The sequence below is a fragment of the Leptidea sinapis genome, chromosome 21, assembly GCF_905404315.1.
Source record: "Leptidea sinapis chromosome 21, ilLepSina1.1, whole genome shotgun sequence".
In the NCBI taxonomy this organism is placed as follows: Eukaryota; Metazoa; Arthropoda; class Insecta; order Lepidoptera; family Pieridae; genus Leptidea; species Leptidea sinapis.
In genome coordinates this window covers 12,645,127-12,665,170 of record NC_066285.1, presented here as the reverse complement: position 1 = coordinate 12,665,170, position 20,044 = coordinate 12,645,127, and the positions used below count along the sequence as shown (strand labels likewise).

The following is a 20,044-nucleotide window of genomic DNA, read 5'->3' as shown; positions in this document are numbered from 1 at the left end:
TGTTATAATAATGAAAATCACTATTAAGAGCAAAAAGGTGACGATTTTTGTGAACATATATTAAATTTTCATAAATGTACTGACAATAAACTGTGGACCCCACTGAAGCTTTTTATCTAACGTGATACCCAGGAAGACCGTAGTGTCCACAAGTTCCAATCTCTGGTCATTTATAAGTACGTTGGTTTGTACCTCCGCTGTGTTTGGTGTAATGAACCGTAAACACTTTGTTTTTTTACTGTTTAAGTGCAGATTATTCGTCTCAAACCAACGCACTATCTTTGAGAGTGCATTGCTTACCTCGTCATTAATATCCGCACGTCGCTTCACTTTAAAAATAAGTGAAGTATCATCAGCAAACAATACAATCTCATGGCTATCATCTACCACAAACGGTAGATCGTTAATATATATAAGAAACAAGAAAGGACCGAGAATAGAACCCTGTGGAACACCTATTCGCACAGGTTTACCCGAAGACCGTTTGCCATTTACATCGACTATCTGAACTCTTTCGCTTAAATATGATTTTAACAGATTTAGGGCTCTATTTTTCACTCCATAATGCTTTAGTTTTAGGAGTAAAGTTTCATGGTGGACGCAGTCAAATGCTTTTGACAAATCACAAAAAATGCCCAATGCATCCTGTGACTCTTCCCAGGCGTCAAAGATGTGCTCAATGAGTCTAGTACCCGCATTAATTGTTGATAAACCCCTAGTGAAACCAAACTGATTTTTGTTCATTAATTTACAAAAATGCATTTGTAGCTGTTGAAGCAAAAGTTTTTCAAAAATTTTACTAAAAACAGGCAGCACTGAAATAGGTCTGAAATTAGCAGGGTCAAAAGAACTGCCCGATTTAAACAAAGGTATAACTTTGCTGTATTTCATGAGGTCAGGGAACACACCCTCATCTATGCATTCATTAAATATTATTGCTAATTCAGGTGCTATAATGTCAAGTATGTATTTAACAATATTAGTCGAATGGCCCCATAGGTCTTTTGTATTTTTTAGGTTAATTAATTTGAAGATTTTTATTATATCGCTACCTGTAACATACTTAAATTTCAAGTCAGTAGAAGATACTGGTACGTGTAATTTAAGCATATCATATGCTGCTTTTGGCGAAGCGTTAAGGTATTTGGTCGTGACAATCGGGATTTCGGAGAAGTATTTATCAAATTCATTTGCAATTTCTATTTCCGAATTTATAACGCGATTATTAATATTTAAACAGATAGAGGTGTTACGGCAATTCGATCTACCAGTTTCATTGTTAATTACACTCCAAGTCGCTTTTACTTTATTATTACTGTTTTTAATTTTATCTGCAATGAAACGTGTTTTCGCTTCATGACAAACTATTTTAAAAAGCTTGGAGTATTTTTTTACATATATTTTAAATTCTTCACTATAATTGTAATGTTTCTCATAATAAAGGTCATATAAGCGTTTACGACTTTTGTGGATACCCATTGTTGCCCAATCATTAAAACTATGTTTGTTGTTTACTGTCACCGTTACTGGAGTAAAAATCCTGTCAAATTCCTCACAGAAGGAATTGAAGACTAAGTTATAGTGAAAATTAGCAGTTTCACCACAGTGTAAAAATGGTATCGTATTTACCAAATTATTTCTAAACCTCTCAAGACGGCTACCCGTAACTGGTATAATCGTCACCTTTTTTGGTCTGACATTGTCCAATCTTGTATTTACTTTTATAAGTTGCCCACTATGGTCGGACTGAAGATTATTAATTATGAGTTTACTAGTAATAGTAACATCTGTAAAAATATTATCTAAACAGGTTGCTGTTGTAGAAGTGATTCTAGTAGGTTCCCAAAATACATTGAACAAATTAAAACTTTGAAATAAATTTTTAAGGCTAGTACAATTGGCCGAATTATTATTATTATTTTTTTCAGTTGGATGTTGTTGTACGTCCTGTATCTGTACAGAGCAATGCATCAGCTTACAGCGACAACGAACTGTGGCAAAATGAAATAAAGAATAAAGTAGAACGATCGCAAATGCGATTGAACACCCTCAAACAACATCAAAAGAGACTGCTAAAATATCAGGTACGCAATTTTTAATGCGCAAAATTTATAAGGCGCAAATTCGGCCACACGTAGAGTATTGTTCTCACCTCTGGGCGGGTCCCCAGTACCAGCTTCTTCCATTTGACCGCATACAACAAAGAGCGGCTCGAATCATCGACGATCAAGTCATATCCAATCAGCTTTATTCTTTGGCATTGCGTAGAAATGTGGGTTCTCTCTGCATCTTCTATCGTGTTTATCACGGGGAGTGCTCAGAGGAGCTGTTCAGGTTGATTTCAGCGGCCGAATTCCACCATCGGACATTACGTGCAAAGTACCATCCGCATCACGATGACGTCTGGCATTCTATAACCGCGCGTTTTGTAAGATATTCCATGCCTCGCACAGCCACTTTGTGGAATCAATTACCGGCTGCGGTTTTCCCGAACAGATACGACTGAGGGACCTTCAAGAAAAAAGCATACTCCCACGTTAAAGGCCGAAGATGCATTTTTATTGTTTTAAACTCTCCCAATCTTTTTAAGGTCTAATTTAAGGAAGAAGAATTGTGTTTTGGGACTAAGTTTGGTAACTTTGTTGTGTATAACTCATGTTTATTAATAAATTTGATAGCAGGAAGCAAAACAGCAGTTAGAAGAACTTAATAAAGAGAGACATAATCAAGAAATGCATCAGCCATCCACATCTCATGAGAGCTTTAATGGAATGCAGGTATTCTTTTAACAATACATAATATGAACAAGGCAAAACAATTACATCTTTCTAAATTAGTATAGCTCATGACTAGATGATATAAAAGTGTCGGTTCTTAAAATAATCTGATAAGATATTTCAGAATATTACACAAATAAAATTTCTCACACAGTCACAACCTGAGAGTTGAACAAAGCCTACAAAATTTATCGTCGATACGTCACTCGAACGGTTGGCTCAATTGGAAAGAGCGCTCGCACAGAACGCGATAAATCGCGGGTTCGAGTCCCGCATCGTTCACAAATTTTGTTTTTGAATTTTATTTGTGTAATTAATCCCAGAAGTGAGGGTTATCACTTTAAGAACATAACAAATAATTTCAGAATATGTCAATGAATGCTAACTACATACATCCCAACCGAATGTATGCAGCTAATCAGATTGGTGTTGCCACAACTCTACAACAGAACACGGATGGCCTTCAAATGCAAATTGCTAATAATGTTGACAGTGAACAAAACCGATCACGTTCAAACAATACTCAAGAAGAGAGGTTCTTGCTTCGTGATCATAATATTGTCAGCAATGAGGTTTGTTGTTATTAATATACATACTATTATTAATTTGTTTTTGATAATTAAAAACGTGGTGTAATACTAATAAGAGTACATGCGAAAATTCATCACCTGGAAAGTACTCGATGCTCCTAAATAAATATTCAGTCCAAAAAGATATATAAACACTCAGTCTGATAAAAATATTGGTAACACATTGAGATCATTATATATATTGTAGGGTTTGGGTGGCGGCCGCGATAGCGAAGCTGAAGAAGACGAGGGTGATATCCAGGAACGTGGGCTCATGTTGCAGCAGAAGCTACGGGAGTTGCAAATGAAGAAGCAGCATATGGAGAATGTTGTATGTATTTATTGAGAATGATGATGATGTTAAGTTAAAACCAGTGCTCATGTATGATGCAATATCAGAGGTGTTTGATATGTGTTGCCAGCATTATAAACATGTCTCTTTCAAGACTCTAGTAATCTAAACGAAACCTTTTCGCAATAAGTTTATATATTGTTGTTGGTTTGTGCTTAAGATTATACTTGAAGTGCTTTTTCAAAAGTAATTATCACTAATCCTCCCTCCAAATTTAAGAAATCTGAGAATTCATTAAACACATTTTGAAACTTTAGGTACTTAGATATTCAAAATTGAGGAAATATCAAATTTTAATCACATCTGTTTTATTTTATTCCCTAAAAATATTACAGCGTGTGTATTTTAAATGTTATTTATACATATTATGTTTTATGTTATAGTTGACAGAATTTAAAAACCTGCGAATGTCTGCTGGGCTGGGAGAGTCACAGAACACATATTCAAGTTCGGGTGAAGACAGTGGCGATGAAGAAGCATCAGGAAAATGTATGTAAATAACATATTAATATTCCAAATGTGATCAGTTAAATAATAATATTGATGCTAGAAGGGGCAAACAGTAAAAACTGCCTTACCTCATAGGAAGTAAAAAACCGGCCGCCTATCAGAAATATCACAGATCAACAGATCATTTGATGGCCTTTGAGATAGAAGTATTCCAGGGATTTAGGCAAGAGACCGCATTTCCAAAATGAATTGATACTTCTGACCCCGTAGCTAAATTTCTTTAACAACTCTATTCCTAGTTTGTCTCCTATTTTCATTTGCCAAGTAGAAGATAAGAGACTCAACATTTCTGCACGAGTTCGAAAAGCCAAGGCGATCGGAGATGACTTTTTCGCCCCTATTTGAGCCGCTCTTCTTGGTCAAATGGTAAAAGCTAGTACTGTCCCGCCCAGAGGTCAGAGCTAGTGGCTTGAAGGGACGTTGTCTCGTCTTCTTAAGTACACAAAGCTTTTTAGAGGCCAACTTTTCCTTTTCTTCGAAATGGCTCAATTCAAAGAATTACTACAAAGGAAGTCTATTTACCAGTGAACCCACAAACGTTTTTCTTGTTTGGGTTACACTGGACTGGTTAAGCTGGCTAGTATATTTGTTTCATCTTGTTTTTTTTTTATGAAAATAAGGGATACTAGCAGGACGTTCAGCTGATGATAATTGATACGCCCTGCTCATTACAATGCAGTCCCGCTCGGGATTCTTGAAAAAACCAAAGATTCTGAGCAGCACTACAATTGCGCTCGTCACCTTGAGACACAAGATGTTAAGTCTCATTTGCCCAGTAATTTCACTAGCCACGGTGCCCTTCAAACCGTAACACAGTAATGTTTAGCTTATTAGAATTGATTTTATTTTAAATATGTATTCTTATATACAACTACAATTTCAGAAACACGATTTTTTGATTTTTGTATGTAATTTTAAGAATTGACAAATCTATCCTGTATTAGATATTTAATAAATAATTTGGTTAAAATTATACCCAATTAATAATCGTGTTTGTTACAGGTAATAAACCGGTTGTTAATTTACCCAATGAAGATCCATTTAAAGCTATGGAAATAAAAGCGATAAAGGCAGCTCTACAAAAAACACAAGGTTAGAAAATGAAAATTATTTTTGTTTATTGATATTAAAATTATGATATAACATGACATTCACAAATGGAATAGACATGAAGACATGTTGGAATTTTTATATTTATAAAACAAGTTTACAAATTTTTATTGACCATTTGCACTGGTTTTTATAGCCCTAACAATCCATGTATTATATATTACCTTTAAAAATAAACATAAAGTCGCACCCAATGAACAAAATATTATATTTCTCCTGTAAATATATATATACACTAAATTTTATAGATATTTTTGATGTTTACGATTTATTTTTAGATCTCATGAGATCAGTGGACACATTTGAAGCTGATCTCTTATCCGGAGTCCGGGATGAGTCGTACCTCATGCCAAGCCATTCCAATTTACATGACAAGTAAGATATGACAGCTGTTAACAACATTCTATCAACTAGTACTATAATGATGTATAATAGTTTTCCTTAGAGTCACAATGCTATATTGAATTCAAATATAGGTAACATATAACGCGGTAAATGTATTACCTATATTGTGGGTCCGCGTTATAGAGTATTCTCCTTAAACGTGTTTTACGACCTCGTAATTCGTAATAATAATTAATCACAATTTGTAACAAGTATTTCCAATTGTTTGCCTAGTTTTACTATTTCATTAAAGTTTTTCATTGACATTTAATAAAATAATTTAATTTTGTAATAACACAATGATTGACACACGTGCACGTACGCGAAGCTAATTATGAACTATACAAATCATTATAAATTTCACAGTTAAGAAATACGTATGTGGGAAAACCCCGTGTTATATGGTGGTATGCTTGTGTTATACGAGGGTTGAAATCGCGTAATATGAAACCGCGTTATAGGCTGGAGTACTGTAATATGATTGTGTTTGTTATCCCATTATATAGTAAATCGGAAGGTGGTGGAAGTATGGGTGGGTGGTCAAACGACGGCAGCATGTATCGTGTGATGAACGCGTTGCCGCAGCGACACAAGTTCACCAATGAACAGCAATTGCAGCAGCAACAGCTACCAATTCAGCAACACCACAATATGCAGCAAAATACTCAGCAAAGTAAGTTAACAGCTACAGATACAATTTTTTCTTCACTGACAATTTATCATTAAAGTGTTATTCGTGGCTTTGAAGGTTATTAGCATCTAAATTGTGAATAAGTTTTATAGTATTTATATTTTTTCGATTGTTTCAAACGTCATGATCAAGGTGGGCGTGTAATAAATAACAGTAGACTATTAATTGCTATTTTTTAAACTTATAAATAATTCTGGGATTTATTACACAAATTAATAACTCCCTGGTGAGATCCCAGTTGGAATACGCTTCCACCGCTTGCAACCCACAGTATGCCTGTCACGTAGATATGATTAAGGGAATCCAGCGTAAGTTTCTGAAGTGCATCTATAAAAGATTTGGTTTCTCGGCTAATAGCTTAACTTCCTTAGAATTAAGACGAGAACATAAGGATCAATTTTTTTATATAAATTAGTCAATGAGTTGATCGATAGTCCTTATTTATTGAATAAAATCAAATATATAGCACGAAAACATTATTTAAAGCGAAATTGTCGGCAGCAGTACACATTTCATCTTCCAAGAGTTAATAATAACTACTGCAGAAATAAATTTCTCCAAAGGTCATGCGATAGATATAACAATAAATACCAACAAATTGATATTTTCTTTCATAAGTACGGGAGGTTTGTATCTGAGATCAGGAAATGTGTCTAACTCGTTCCCTGATTGCAGCTGCAACCCTTACTTTTGTCTATAACTTTAGTGTTGTATGCGAGCCTAGTTGTACCCGATCGAGTAATTAATCTAGCAATTATGAATCTACACGTTTGTGAAAACTTTGCTGGCTTATTGTATTTTTCTAAATTAAGGCTAAAACTATGTATAATATATAGCTGTTTGTTTTCCAAATAAAAGAGAAAAAAATAATAATATGAAAATAAAAATTATGAACGATGCAGGACTCGAACCAGCCACAACCTGAGAGTACAAGTAGAAGAAGACATACAAGATTTATCAACATTTCATTAATTTCGTTTCCAAATTTAATTTGTGTAATGCCAGTAGACTTAGTTTATTCAAATATTTTTACTAAGTTAGGATTTAAAAATCACCATTTAATCAGTTTCTACATCTTTCTCCAAAACAAACGAAAATTGGAAATAACAGGCAGTCTGTTATGTATAAATTTGCTACTAGGTAGTTATCCTACTTGACTAAAGAAAGACAATGGCTGACAGATCTCTTGTTGGTTCCAGTGTAGATGCTAGAGTAATGACAAGAATTACGTAGTGCAGTGAACAAAATAGACGCTTCTTGAAAATTATAATGTTCAATAATATTTGTAGGTCACGAAGCAAACTTAAATTCACTTCAGGAGTTAGCTAACGAGCTGCGCATGGAAACTGAGAAGATAATCGGGGAACGTGCAAGAATTAAAGAATTGGTCACCAGTAAGGGTGAGTTCGGCCGATGTTATTAAGAATATATCTTATTCGATTAGGTATATTCTTCTGCAGTAATAAAAAGCTATAGAACAAGAATGTTGTTTTGTTGCAAAATATTTGCAACAAAATGCCACGTGCATGGAGTATAAATCAGGTTTTGGAAATTACTGCGAAATTGAGAGAAAAGGTTCATTGAGAGCAAAATTTAAAGAAATAAGCACATTGACTGTTGTCTCTCCATGTATTCTTGATAATGTTATGTATGTACACAGGCACATAAGTGAATATTGCACATAATAAAATTGTCATAACCATAATGTTAACGTCTTATGCTGTGGGTTGTTGTTTATGCTTTTACAACAAGATATTTTTCAAAAACAAATGTATTGCTAAATTCAAAAGACATATAGACACATAACATAAATGACTTTTTAATGATACTACAGATTGTTAATGGAGCGATCGTCCTCAGGCTATTAAATAATAATTTTTACTGTTAGATTTTACAATTGTAACCATATTTTTATAAAAAAGAAGAATCCCGTTGAGTTTGTTGTTCTCAGGTCTGAGGCATACCTTTTGGAATGGGTGGTAGTTTTTGACTTTCAATAAGTGATATTATTCTATTTTGAATAAAAATATTTGAAGTGTTTTAATTATTACTTGAAGTCTCTACTTTTGCATTTCCATAATTCCATATTAAGATTTTTATACTTCTTTTTATTTTCCATGGCACTGAAATTCAATCGATTTATTTCAGGACTTAGCTATCTAGTCGCCAACCTTATTATAAATAAAAATAAATGTGAGGTTATTTCGTAAAATTAACAATTGTCAACCTTAGCGACTTAAATGTAACAGAAGTGAGCCGAAAGCAGAAGAAGGTGAATGAGGAGGGCGGGGCGCGGGGCACGTCCCCGGGGCCGAGCGAGCGGCGACAGATGCAGCTGAGAGCCTTGCTGGCGGACAAGCAGCGGGAGCTGGAGGAGCTGCTGAACAAGCAGGTAGGCTCCGTGTACACTGATGTCACATCAGATTGGTCCGGCGCTGCCCTGCACTTCAGTTTGGCAATCATTTGGACTATGTCGGTAACTTTGGTTCTCCTACGGATCTCCTCATTTCTGATTCGATCTAACAGGGAATCTCCGTAAGTTAAGTTAAGTAAGTTATTATTTATTTACCATACAGAGTGAAAATAACATAACATATTGCAAAAACGTCATGAAGTTACAGCAGTTCGCGAAGGGGCATTGCCACGAGGAGAAGAACTGATAAGAAACTCCCAACCCATCTTTTAAATCTGTATAACAACGTAGCCTATTTAACATAATATTATACAGTTTTAGATGGCTTGCATAGAACCAGACAATATCCATGCATCATTATCCTCTATATGTGCTTCCCCGGAGCGTAACAAGAATAGGGTAGTCCCAGGCCCAAGGGTATCGTAAGAGGCGACTAAAGGCTTTTTAAAAGTGGGAGAGTCACGCTGCTGTCTTATGACATCAGTACAATCGGGCCAGACTCATCCGGGTTACTTACCACACTCGCACAGATTACCGGCGTAAAATAGCGGCCTAGTGCCGCTTTGTTTAGCACAGGTTAGTGTCGAGGACCTGTATTATCAATTGGTAGCAAATCACAGCCCTGGTTCGATGCGTCAGTCAAAGCAGCATCTGACTGCAAAGAAACAGGCGTATCAAACTTGGGTTGCGGCGCTGGGCTCAAAGGATCCGAACTGAAAAGTTCTAAAGAGGAAATATAACCGTGCCTCCAGATTCTTTAAGCGGCGAAATCGAAGCACGTTGTCAAAATTGGCGAGCAGCTTTTCAATTACCCAACTGAAACACGCAAGTTCTGGCCGTTGTCGAAAGCTGCTCTTGGTACCTTCAACCAGCCATCCCTGCCGCCGTTGCACATGAGGAATGACACCCTGGCCCATACGGCAAAAGAGAAAGCCGATCTTCTGTGCGCTCTTTCGCCTCTTTCTGCCTCCACACATCCACCATCCCGCGGTCTCGGAGCTCTATGCATGATGTACAGTTCAAACAGAAAACTGTACGGCGAGCTCTGTTTTCGTTGGACGTCAGAGAGTCGCGCGGGTTGAATGGCATTTCTCCAATCGTGCTTAGAACGTGTGCCCCTGAGTTGACACCGGTGCTAACGCGTTTATTCCAACACTCTTATACAAAAGGCGTGGTCCCGGACTCACGGAAGTCAGCCCTTGTCCATCCGATCCAAAAAAAAGAGACTGTTTGGATCCAGCAAAGCACAGGCCCATTGCTATTAGGCTCCCTGCTCTCCAAAATCATGGACAGCATAATTAACCGCCAGCTCTTGGTATACCTAGAAGGTCACCAGTTGATCAACAACCGGCAGTACGGCTTACGCCATGGTCGGTCGGCAGGCGATCTTCTGGTATACCTAACACATATATGGGCAGCGGCTATTGATAGCAATGGGGAAGGCCTGGCAGTTAGCCTGGATATAGCGAAGGCCTTTGATCTTGTATGGCACAAGGCGCTCTTCTCGAAACTTACATCATTTGGGCTTCCCGAGAGCTTGTGTAAGTGGACCACCAGCTTCACTTCCTTAAAGTCTTTCACTTTCTTGTGTTTCGCTTCCAAACTAAGAAGGATCGCTGACAGTTTGTTGATTTCTTTATATAAATACTAAACTTAAGGCGTCTAGAAGAACAAAAAAATTGCGCATCTCAAATCTCAAAATTTTTAACTAACTAACAAAACATTGATAAACAATTTCGGCTTTATAACTAAAAGCCCAATGTCTAAGGTCTCTTGTTCCTGTCGTATCTAACTGCTTTCTAGAAAGAAAATCGGCGGCGAGAAATTTCTAGATTCGGGTGCTTATTGAAAGCGATTTCCGTGAGAATCTTGTATCATAATGCCATTATTTAAACTAAATTTTGTAATATATAATTTATGATTGAATTCCAGGTAAAAAATACGGTGTCCGAAGCAACAAATGCAACACCGGATGCTCTCGAAATTTCTGCTATTAACCAATCATATAATAGGTATGAACTTTTTTATTATAACACACACACATAACCATTCCTAACCGGAACGTAAATAATATTTTTTTCTTAGCCTTTAAGTCGAAAAAATATTGAATTTGAATTAAGTTTACGTCAATTTATTTACAGTGAACAAGAGGAAGTTGTGTCCCATTCCGAGAATATACAAATGGATACACAAAATTTAAGAGATGGAACGGACAATTTTCGAGTGAGTAACATATTTTAATAACAAATTTATAAATACCTGTTTTGCTTTTTTGAAAGGCATATATATGTAAACACCCGACCGTATGAACAACATGTTATGCGACCGTTCGTTAACTCGCAGTCTTTAAAACTTTTAAGTGAATAAATATGTCTTCTATGTAGCTATCAATATTAATCCAGAAAGTACCTACTTCATGAGCATAAGGACTCAAATGGAGGTAGCTATTATCACTACGTAGTTAAATGTTGATTTTCGCCTCGTAGTGTTCGTTACTTGTCATATATCCTATTCATAATCACGACCATCATGTTCACGAAGCATCCTTACACAAACAATGAGTTCAAGCTCTATAGGTTGATGCATCCAATATACGATAATTTATATTTATGCATTTAATTCTTTATTACTTTTCATGAAATAATTTATATTATTTAAACACGACTATATACGATATATTTCATGCAGCACCTTACAAACAAATTTGTTATGTATAGCTGTTGAGTTTCTTGTATGTTCTTCTCACGACCTTAACTTTTTTACGAACATAATATGGAAAATTCAGTTATTTAAAAGAAATTTTATAGTGACGATTCAGAAGCGCTTAGTTTAAGCCCATTTGAATAAAGTTTATTTGACTTTGAATATATGTTCAGGGCGGCGGAGACAGTGTGTTGGGCGCCCGATCCATCAACACGGCTCCTTCCCAGCTGGCGAGCACGTACTGTAGCGACACTGACAGGTAACTGTTATCACACAACATACATAACCATCCACTTTCAATTCTATCTCAAAATTTATTTAATATGTGTTAATTGACCAGTGCCTCGCGAGTGTTGTCCAACCAGCGCGGACGGACGCGGCGAAGACCCACACAAGATCGCCTCGTCGAAGACACCGCAGTATGTATATTTAAATCCTCACGAATACTATAATCCTTTTAAGGACAGCTCTACCCCAAGAAAACTTCTGGAGACTTCGATGAATTCCAATTCATTTTAGTCTGGAGCGCACTGCATTCGCTACCGATGTGACAGGGTGCAGGGCTTCCTTGCAGAACGTACACTGCACTTAGCATGTAATAAAAGGCAAAAAAAGCCATTTATTTTCTCAAAATTGATTCCTTTTTGATGAAATTTCTAATGTACTAGATACTACTACCGCTTCGGAAACAAATAGTGCTCTGAGAGAGAAGAAGCGGCGCAAGAAACTCTCCCAGCATTCTTATTACCTAATTCACCATTCTTATTAACCTACTAATTATGTTGGTAAATATTTATTCAGCAGTGGCCAATTATCCTTATTAGAAGTAGTCTTATTTGGTGTCTGTTTAAAGTGACATTGATATAATTATCAATGTTGAGGTATATCATATTATGATTCTTGTTGATATTTTTAATAACAGAATAAACATGGGATATAGTAATTCCAATTAAATTGTATTGTTACAAATGAAACTTGAATACTCTAGTTAGTAATATAATGTTTAGTAAAAGCTTAAAAATTATATTAATTATCGAATAGTTACCTTGTAGCTTTCACTCCTCTAATTCAACAGAAATAAAATCTGGGTTTGAAGCAAAATAAAACGCGTCATCAAATAGCATCATAAACACTTGTATTTGTAGAAGATTACGCTTTAACAAATACAATTTTAGTCATTCTAAAGAATAATAATACAAATCAATTTATATTTAAAAACCAAGAATTTAATAAATGGCTAATCACCGAAAATATTATCCAGCAACCATACCAGTGATTATGTTAGCAGTTGTGTTAACATGGACTTTGACGTCACACGTGCGTTTCAATATGCAATACCTTACCTATGCATTACATACGTTTGCATTTTTGTTTAGTAATAAATATTTAATATTCAACAAATATTTAAATAGAAAAAACTATCGAAGATAAATCAATAGACCCTATAATATGTTTAGAATGCTTTCAGTTGCCGCAACAAAATACATCGAGTCCTAACACCCGCCATGAACCTCGGATGGATACCACCAATGTGAACGCCGTGCCGCCGGTGATGCAGAACAGTAAGTCAATAAAATACTTTATAATCCCTACTAATAGTTATTTATTCTGTTCGTTCGCCCTTTCTAATCTGACACCAATTTCCTCTTCTTTTACTCTCCTACGATGAAACATACACACACACAACGATTGCCCATTAGCTTTCTTGTGCTGCCGTTCGTCACGTCCTAATAGCATCAGTTTTTTATGACAATAAGGGACGAGACGAGCAGGACGTTCAGCTGATGGTAATTGATACGCCCTGCCCATTACAATGCAGTGCCGCTCAAGATTATATAAAAACGTAAAATTTCTCCTTTTTTTCTAAAAATTCTGAGCGGCACTACAACTGATGCAGAACAGTAAGTCAATAAAATACTTTTATTTATTTATTACATGATACATCAACAGTACACACATATTACAATTACATCATATAGTATTACAAGAAATTAAATTACTGATGTGAGTACTCACATCAGTAATAACAGATGTACACAACATTCATAGTTGCCGTTGTGACAAGTAACTACTTACTACTTACAAACATATTATTACTAACTATTAACTAATAACATAATATAAACTAAGATAAAATAACAATTTAAAGTTGATTATGTATTTTTAGTTATATAAAACTACAATTATTAGATAAAAAAAAGGAATAAAAGTTAAAAATAAATGCCAGTTGGTTTTTATTAATTGGGATGTTTTCGTAGGTTACGTTTAAATTCCTGTGGACTATTGGAAAATATATCTAAGTTCTCTATTTTTCTATTTATCTCATTATATTGCCTAAGCAGTCGTGGTAGTGGTGAAAACGACCCTAAGTTTGTATATATAGCGTGGTATATCAAAAATTCATGAATTATTAGCTTTACGAGGCATATTATGAGGGATGTATAATTTTACAGTTTCTAATAATTTTGAATAATTATAAATGTGAATGTAAGTTTGTTTGTTACGCTTTTACACCGGAGATACTGAACCAATTTTGATAAAATTTGGTACATCGATAGACTAGAGCTTGGGAAAGGACATAGGCTCATATTATCCCAAAAAAAAACAATGTTTCCATGGATTTGTGAAAAACTGAAATTCACGTCGATGAGCTATAACAATACCATAGTAGGTTTAGTTTGGTAGAGCAATCTTTCTCGAAATAAGATTCATATATATTATATGAACGGGAACGGGAGCGAAAACAGGAACCCGGACTGTAATAGGACACGAGATAATCTTCAATTTCAAACTTGTTTGCTATTTTTAAAAACCCTTTATCGTCGCGGGCATCAGTTAGTATAATATATGACGAGCCTAGTACAGTAATTACGGCTTCGAACAGTTCATTTAGTCCCAGCACTCCACTCAATCGACAGATACACTGTTTATATATAGGCTATGACTATATTTGAAGATTCTTCTTTCATATTACCAGACAAACAGTATTAATTTATGGAGTGGACTGAGTCGCTTACTGAATATGATAATCCTAAATTAATCAATATTTATATGATACACACACACACACACACACAGAGTGCACTTTTTAACCTTTCGGTTCATATTGGTAACCACGTAATGTAAATTGGTTGCCTACAGGACAGGCTATGCCTAGTCTAGGGACCAAATACTATGCAATATTATATGATAAACGTGTCTGTATATACATATAAATAGAATTGGAGTGTCTGTTTGTAATATTGAAATAACCGTTTTGTACTACATGTAAATGAATATAATATATACGGTACATATACCAAAATAACATTTTTAACAATTTTTGTCTGTCTGCCTGTCTCTCTGTCTGTTTGTTCCGGCTAATCTCTGAAATAGCTGGACAGATTTTGACGGGACCTTTATTGGCAGGTAGCTTATGTAATTAGGAGTAACTTAGGCTACATTTATTTTAGAAAAAAATTTTAATTTAGAAAAAATAAAGAACCTAATGTTGCAATGTCCAAGAAACGGTTTAACTCTAAAAAATAATAAATATTTTTTATGGAAAATCAACGTTTGCCGGGTCAGCTAGTAATAAATAAATATTGAAGTCATCTCGCGTCGGGTTCACCCCCTTAGTGATACACAGGGCGGCTTACATGTGATGGGTGATCACCCGTTAGTTCACACCGCTCACTTTTACGTAAATTCAGACATAGAAACCCAACAAGCCTGTCAGTCTGGTAGAATAGAATAAAATTTTATTTTCAGTTTTACATAATATGTTTTACAAAATTAAAGAACAAAAAATAAACAAAAACTGAAAAAAGGGTTTCTCCTCAGCTTAATGCTGTTACATATTACAGCGCTGGTTTTCTGGAGTACCCGATAATTGTGTGGTGCTACTAACCCGAAAACACATATTATCTTTATAGATTGTAACAATTACAGACATATTCTACGTATATTGATCCCGGTAGGTGCAAGTATTTTTATGATGAATATGGATGTTTGTTTCCGAGTCATGGCTGTTTAAATGTATTTATGTATGTTATATGAATTCTTATAACCCATAACACAGGATATATATGCTTAACTTGGGGCAAGATAATTTGTGTAAAAAGTGTGTCAATATTATTATTATATTATATTAGACACAGAATGCCTGCCTGATTGTTCGTTCCATCCCCGTCGTGAACTGCATGCTTCTCCACATCTCACATGATATTTTTGTTGTTATTGAAGCTGATATTGCGGCATGTTTTAAATATTATTAATAAATAAATCACTTGCTGCCTACAGTTGTCGTATTCCCGGACCGATTCGATTTATGGAACTTTCAAGCTAAGATCATATTCTCACCTCGAAGGCTGATCACGCTTCTCCAAGTATACAGCTATCACAGAAATCGGCAATATTAACTTTCATCAAGTGGGTCGTTCGCCCTTTGCAATCCGACACCAATTTCCTCTTCTTTTACTCTCCTACGGTGAAACATACACACACACAACGATTGCCCATTAGCTTTCTTGTGCTGTCGTTCGTCACGTCCTAAAAGCATCAGTTTTTTATGACAATAAGGGACGAGACGAGCAAGAAGTTCATCTGGTGGTAATTGATACGCCCTGCCATTTACAATGCAGTGCCGCTCAAGATTATTAAAAAACGAAAAATTTCTCCTTTTTTTCTAAAAATTCTGAGCGGCACTACAACTACGCTCGTCACCTTGAGACATAAGATGTCAAGTCTCATTTGCCAGTAATTGCACTAGGTACAGCGCCCTTCAGACCGAAACACAGTAATGCTTACACATTACTGCTTCACGGCAGAAATAGGCGCCGCTGTGGTACCCATAATCTAGCCGGCATCTGTTGCAAAGGAGGCTGCCACAGTTGCTCAGATTTTGATTTCCACCACTTACCAATCTGTTATCTATTCAGTTTGTTATTTTTAAGTGATTACTTAAGTACACTACTTAGTCAAAGAAGTGAAGGAAATTAATTTACTAATGGAGAGTTGAATCATAACAATAGTTTAAGTAACAGTATTAAAGATAGCCTGCCTACATTTAATTGAATGTTTTATTATTGTAGTTGAAAATGCGACGAATGTGCAGTATCCTTACCACCCTCCTCCGGCCTGGAACGCTAAGTCGAATCAGGTATGTAATCTAAAATTAACTATAATTAAATTAAAACTACTATTACTGCAGTCAGCTAGTGTGCGACGCGTTTATTCCACTTTCTCTATATTCTAGACAACAGGGTATACCCTAGAGGTTTTGTTTTATCTGCGTATGTGATACGGAACCCTATAAAGTTACCCAGTTATTTTAAAATATAATTATTATAAGTTATAATATCGTCTATCAGAAAAAATTTAAATAATATTCTACTTGGGTTTTATTACCCCACAGGATATGCGAACAAATCAGTTCACACAAAACAGTCAGTCGCAGACTATGGACCGTCTGATGACGTCACAGATACCGTTCCCGACAATGCCCTTCAATATGATGATGCCATACGGTAAGTTATTTGTGTTAAGTATGTAATAACATTACACACTTAACGCTTTTCACAGTATAATATAATATTATGTAATTGGGCGTAATTCCAGAAAAACGTTCAAAACCCACAAGCATGTCGAAATTGAGTTAAGAACACAAAACTGGTCACGTGATTCATATCAACGGCAAAAAATGGCAGTCACTCTTTAATGACATTGATGATTTAGTAGCCCAACCCACATGTATGGAATACACTTATATTTAAAATACGTTAAAACACTTTAAAACGTTTTTTAGGAACTAAGTCCGATTGTTACTAATGTTGCTTTAAATAATGCATTATATAATACTACACTAATATTAACTTGTCGTTGAATGTTTAAAATAGACGCTATAATAAAAACACTCGTGCCAGCTCTAGTTTCTCCGTTCTTGACACACTCTTTGAACATTATCCTCTACTCAAGATGCCGGGTTAATCTTTCTACTTTATCGCACAGATTAAAAAGTCTAAAAAAAGATCGTCTTGGGATTAGATTGTTATAACAATCTAATCCCGTCGTTATAAATATTGATATATCAATAGCTATCACATTGTATAAATTCCACTTCTAAAAGATCCCAAATATCTTTACTGTGACAATTTTCTTGTGCCGTTTGTTCTCTCTCAGTGCGCTATTTCCACATCACGGCATACAACCAGACGACATCAAAAAGAATTCCAAAGAACGACTACTTACAAAATAATCGACTTTCAGAAAATGAATACATTATATGTATTTGTATTACATGTCTGCTTATCAAACAATGCCGGGCTGTATGCGTTGTGTTGAACCAATCAAATTAATGAGATCCCGGCTTCAGTATTCCCGAACCATTTCCTAATCTACCTTCAAGTTTAGAACATAAAGGTGCCTACAACTAAGCCCAGTAAAACCTTCTTAAAAGCTGGCTAAGTAGCTAAGCATCCAAGATCTCTAGTATTCTGTTTTACTATATAATATAGTCGCGGTTCAGGTGGCAGCAGTATTCAGCAGCAATGCAGATTTGTGATCGATTGACGGATGACATGATTGATAAAAAATTAATATGTGACTCCTGAGTAGGTACTCGAATTGAACATAAATTGTGCATTGTTTGTGATGTAATCCTGCTATTAATGTCTTGTGTGCTAACTTTATAACAGAGTACTAAACGGTGGTCTCATGCAGCAAACAGGAGGTTAAAACTGTATGAACATGTCAGCAGGTATGATGTGCGGGTGTAGTTGCGGCTGCAGCGCTTGGGGCGCCTGGTGCTGGCACCAACTGGCGCTGCATCAGCGAGAGATTCACCAACTGCGTGATCAGCTCGACCAGGTGAGTTCTCCTAACCCTAGTCTGACCTAGGATCAAATTGACATATTTTTATTTAAAATAGGATTAAACCCCACTTAGTTCACTAACGTTCGCGTCAGAAACTGCCACCCATTCGAAATATACTATTTCAGAACCGAGAAGAACTGGCACAAGAAACTTTCTTGTGCCAGTTCTGCCAATCCTTCAATATGGGGGAATGTGCAATTTGGAATCAGTAATGCCAAGAAATATTGCAGATTCCACCGGTACACGATGTCAGATAAAGCATTGTTTACTTTGTCACATAAAACATGGCTTCTTTTCCCTTTAAATATGCGTGAAATTTACCGCAAACAATTTACTAACTTGTGTTGTTTTATGTAAATTAGGAAGAGGAACTGGCCACAGATTCCGTGTTGGAGCAAGCAACATGATCCTTGGTGTTAAATCGCCTCACGCCCACCACTTACTTGCTCACCACGTCGAATTGTTCAGCTCAGTTACCACCGATCACGCTGGGAGATCTGTTCTGATCTCACGTCTCCGTATGGTCTGACATAACCGGTTATTGTGCCGACGGGAATTCAAGACTGGGATGGGATGCGATGTTTTTTTGCATCCTGAGATTTGTTTTTGTTGGATAATCCATATGTTGACCCTGTTGCTGATGTGGACTTCAAGATATGGAATTATTCATTCCGTTCTCCTCGGTGCGTATCGGTGGCAAATCTCAACCATGGTTAGACCGCCCCTGTAAAATGTCCTCTTGCCGAAAGCAGGAGTGCCATCAGGCTTGGGTCAATGATTTGGTATCTAAGTATAAAAATAAATACCAGCAAAATAAAAAATCATGCCTCCGGTTTCTCAAAAAAGAAGTTGCCCAGGCGACGTTGAAGCTAAAATTGACGAGAGACTTGCACGCCTTCCCTCGGGAACACGTGCGTTCTGGTTACTCCCCAAGGTTGTCCAAGGAAAATTCTGCCAGCATGCGATTCCGCCACTGCACAGGAATGATGACTCGATTGCTTATGACGTGAAAGACAAAGCTGGGCTGGGCTCGCTTTTCACGCCCAACTTTACTGTGGATGACCAACTACTCCACCGGCATGACCGGATGTCCCATTGCCATACGTAGAGGAGCAGCCGCCGATTAGCGATAACCAGTACGGTTTCCTTAAGATCACTCAGGTCCGTCAAGGTCTTCTTGTGAATTTGATTATCTCAGTCATAAATGGGCGCAAGCGGATGAGTCGAAGGAAGAGGCTTTAGCGGTGAGAATGGACATAGCGAAATACTTCGGTAAGGTATCAACGGTATTATCGCCGGTGCATGCTCCGACTTAAACCTATAAATGCTTTAGAAGCTTCCTATAGAAGTATAGCGGCCTGCTTGTTTCAGTTGGAAGCACGGTGGCGGTCGGAGCCAGGCTCGCACACTCTCAACAACCAAGTACCGCCCGGTAACCGAGCTAACAACTACTGGGATAACTTTAGAAGGTACATACATTTACACTTCCCTTGTCTCTACTTAAAACATATAATATATCTAGTACGTACATTTATGTATGCTTTTCTATTTCAGATATTAAATTATAAACGTATATCTAGTCGCTAAATATAGTTTATTTATTGAAGTTTGTAATAGATTTAATGGTAAGATTTATTGCAGCGTTTTTTTATGTGAATGCATTTTAATAACATGCCGAGTTTG

The 20,044-nt window shown here is 36.3% G+C and overlaps 1 protein-coding gene across 11 annotated transcripts in view; it reads left to right on the top strand.

Moving 5' to 3' along the window:
• Window positions 1-20,044, top strand: part of LOC126970612 (putative uncharacterized protein DDB_G0289263) — a 32,432-nt gene that overhangs the window by 9,629 nt on the left and 2,759 nt on the right. For 6 of the 11 annotated variants that reach the window (XM_050816632.1, XM_050816636.1, XM_050816635.1 and 3 more), the window contains 19 exons: window positions 1,929-2,084; window positions 2,679-2,777; window positions 3,143-3,349; window positions 3,555-3,677; window positions 4,082-4,187; window positions 5,211-5,300; window positions 5,597-5,693; window positions 6,209-6,375; window positions 7,683-7,793; window positions 8,643-8,785; window positions 10,739-10,818; window positions 10,948-11,029; window positions 11,683-11,768; window positions 11,850-11,928; window positions 12,978-13,071; window positions 16,582-16,649; window positions 16,905-17,016; window positions 18,243-18,355; window positions 19,733-19,830. In XM_050816632.1, coding sequence (XP_050672589.1) covers window positions 1,929-2,084; window positions 2,679-2,777; window positions 3,143-3,349; window positions 3,555-3,677; window positions 4,082-4,187; window positions 5,211-5,300; window positions 5,597-5,693; window positions 6,209-6,375; window positions 7,683-7,793; window positions 8,643-8,785; window positions 10,739-10,818; window positions 10,948-11,029; window positions 11,683-11,768; window positions 11,850-11,928; window positions 12,978-13,071; window positions 16,582-16,649; window positions 16,905-17,016; window positions 18,243-18,355; window positions 19,733-19,830 — 2,111 coding nt within the window. Of the gene's footprint in view, window positions 1-1,928; window positions 2,085-2,678; window positions 2,778-3,142; window positions 3,350-3,554; window positions 3,678-4,081; window positions 4,188-5,210; window positions 5,301-5,596; window positions 5,694-6,208; window positions 6,376-7,682; window positions 7,794-8,642; window positions 8,786-10,738; window positions 10,819-10,947; window positions 11,030-11,682; window positions 11,769-11,849; window positions 11,929-12,977; window positions 13,072-16,581; window positions 16,650-16,904; window positions 17,017-18,242; window positions 18,356-19,732; window positions 19,831-19,915; window positions 19,987-20,044 lie in introns of all 11 variants that reach the window. The other 5 variants (XR_007730670.1, XR_007730671.1, XR_007730672.1 and 2 more) reach the window with 3 other exon arrangements.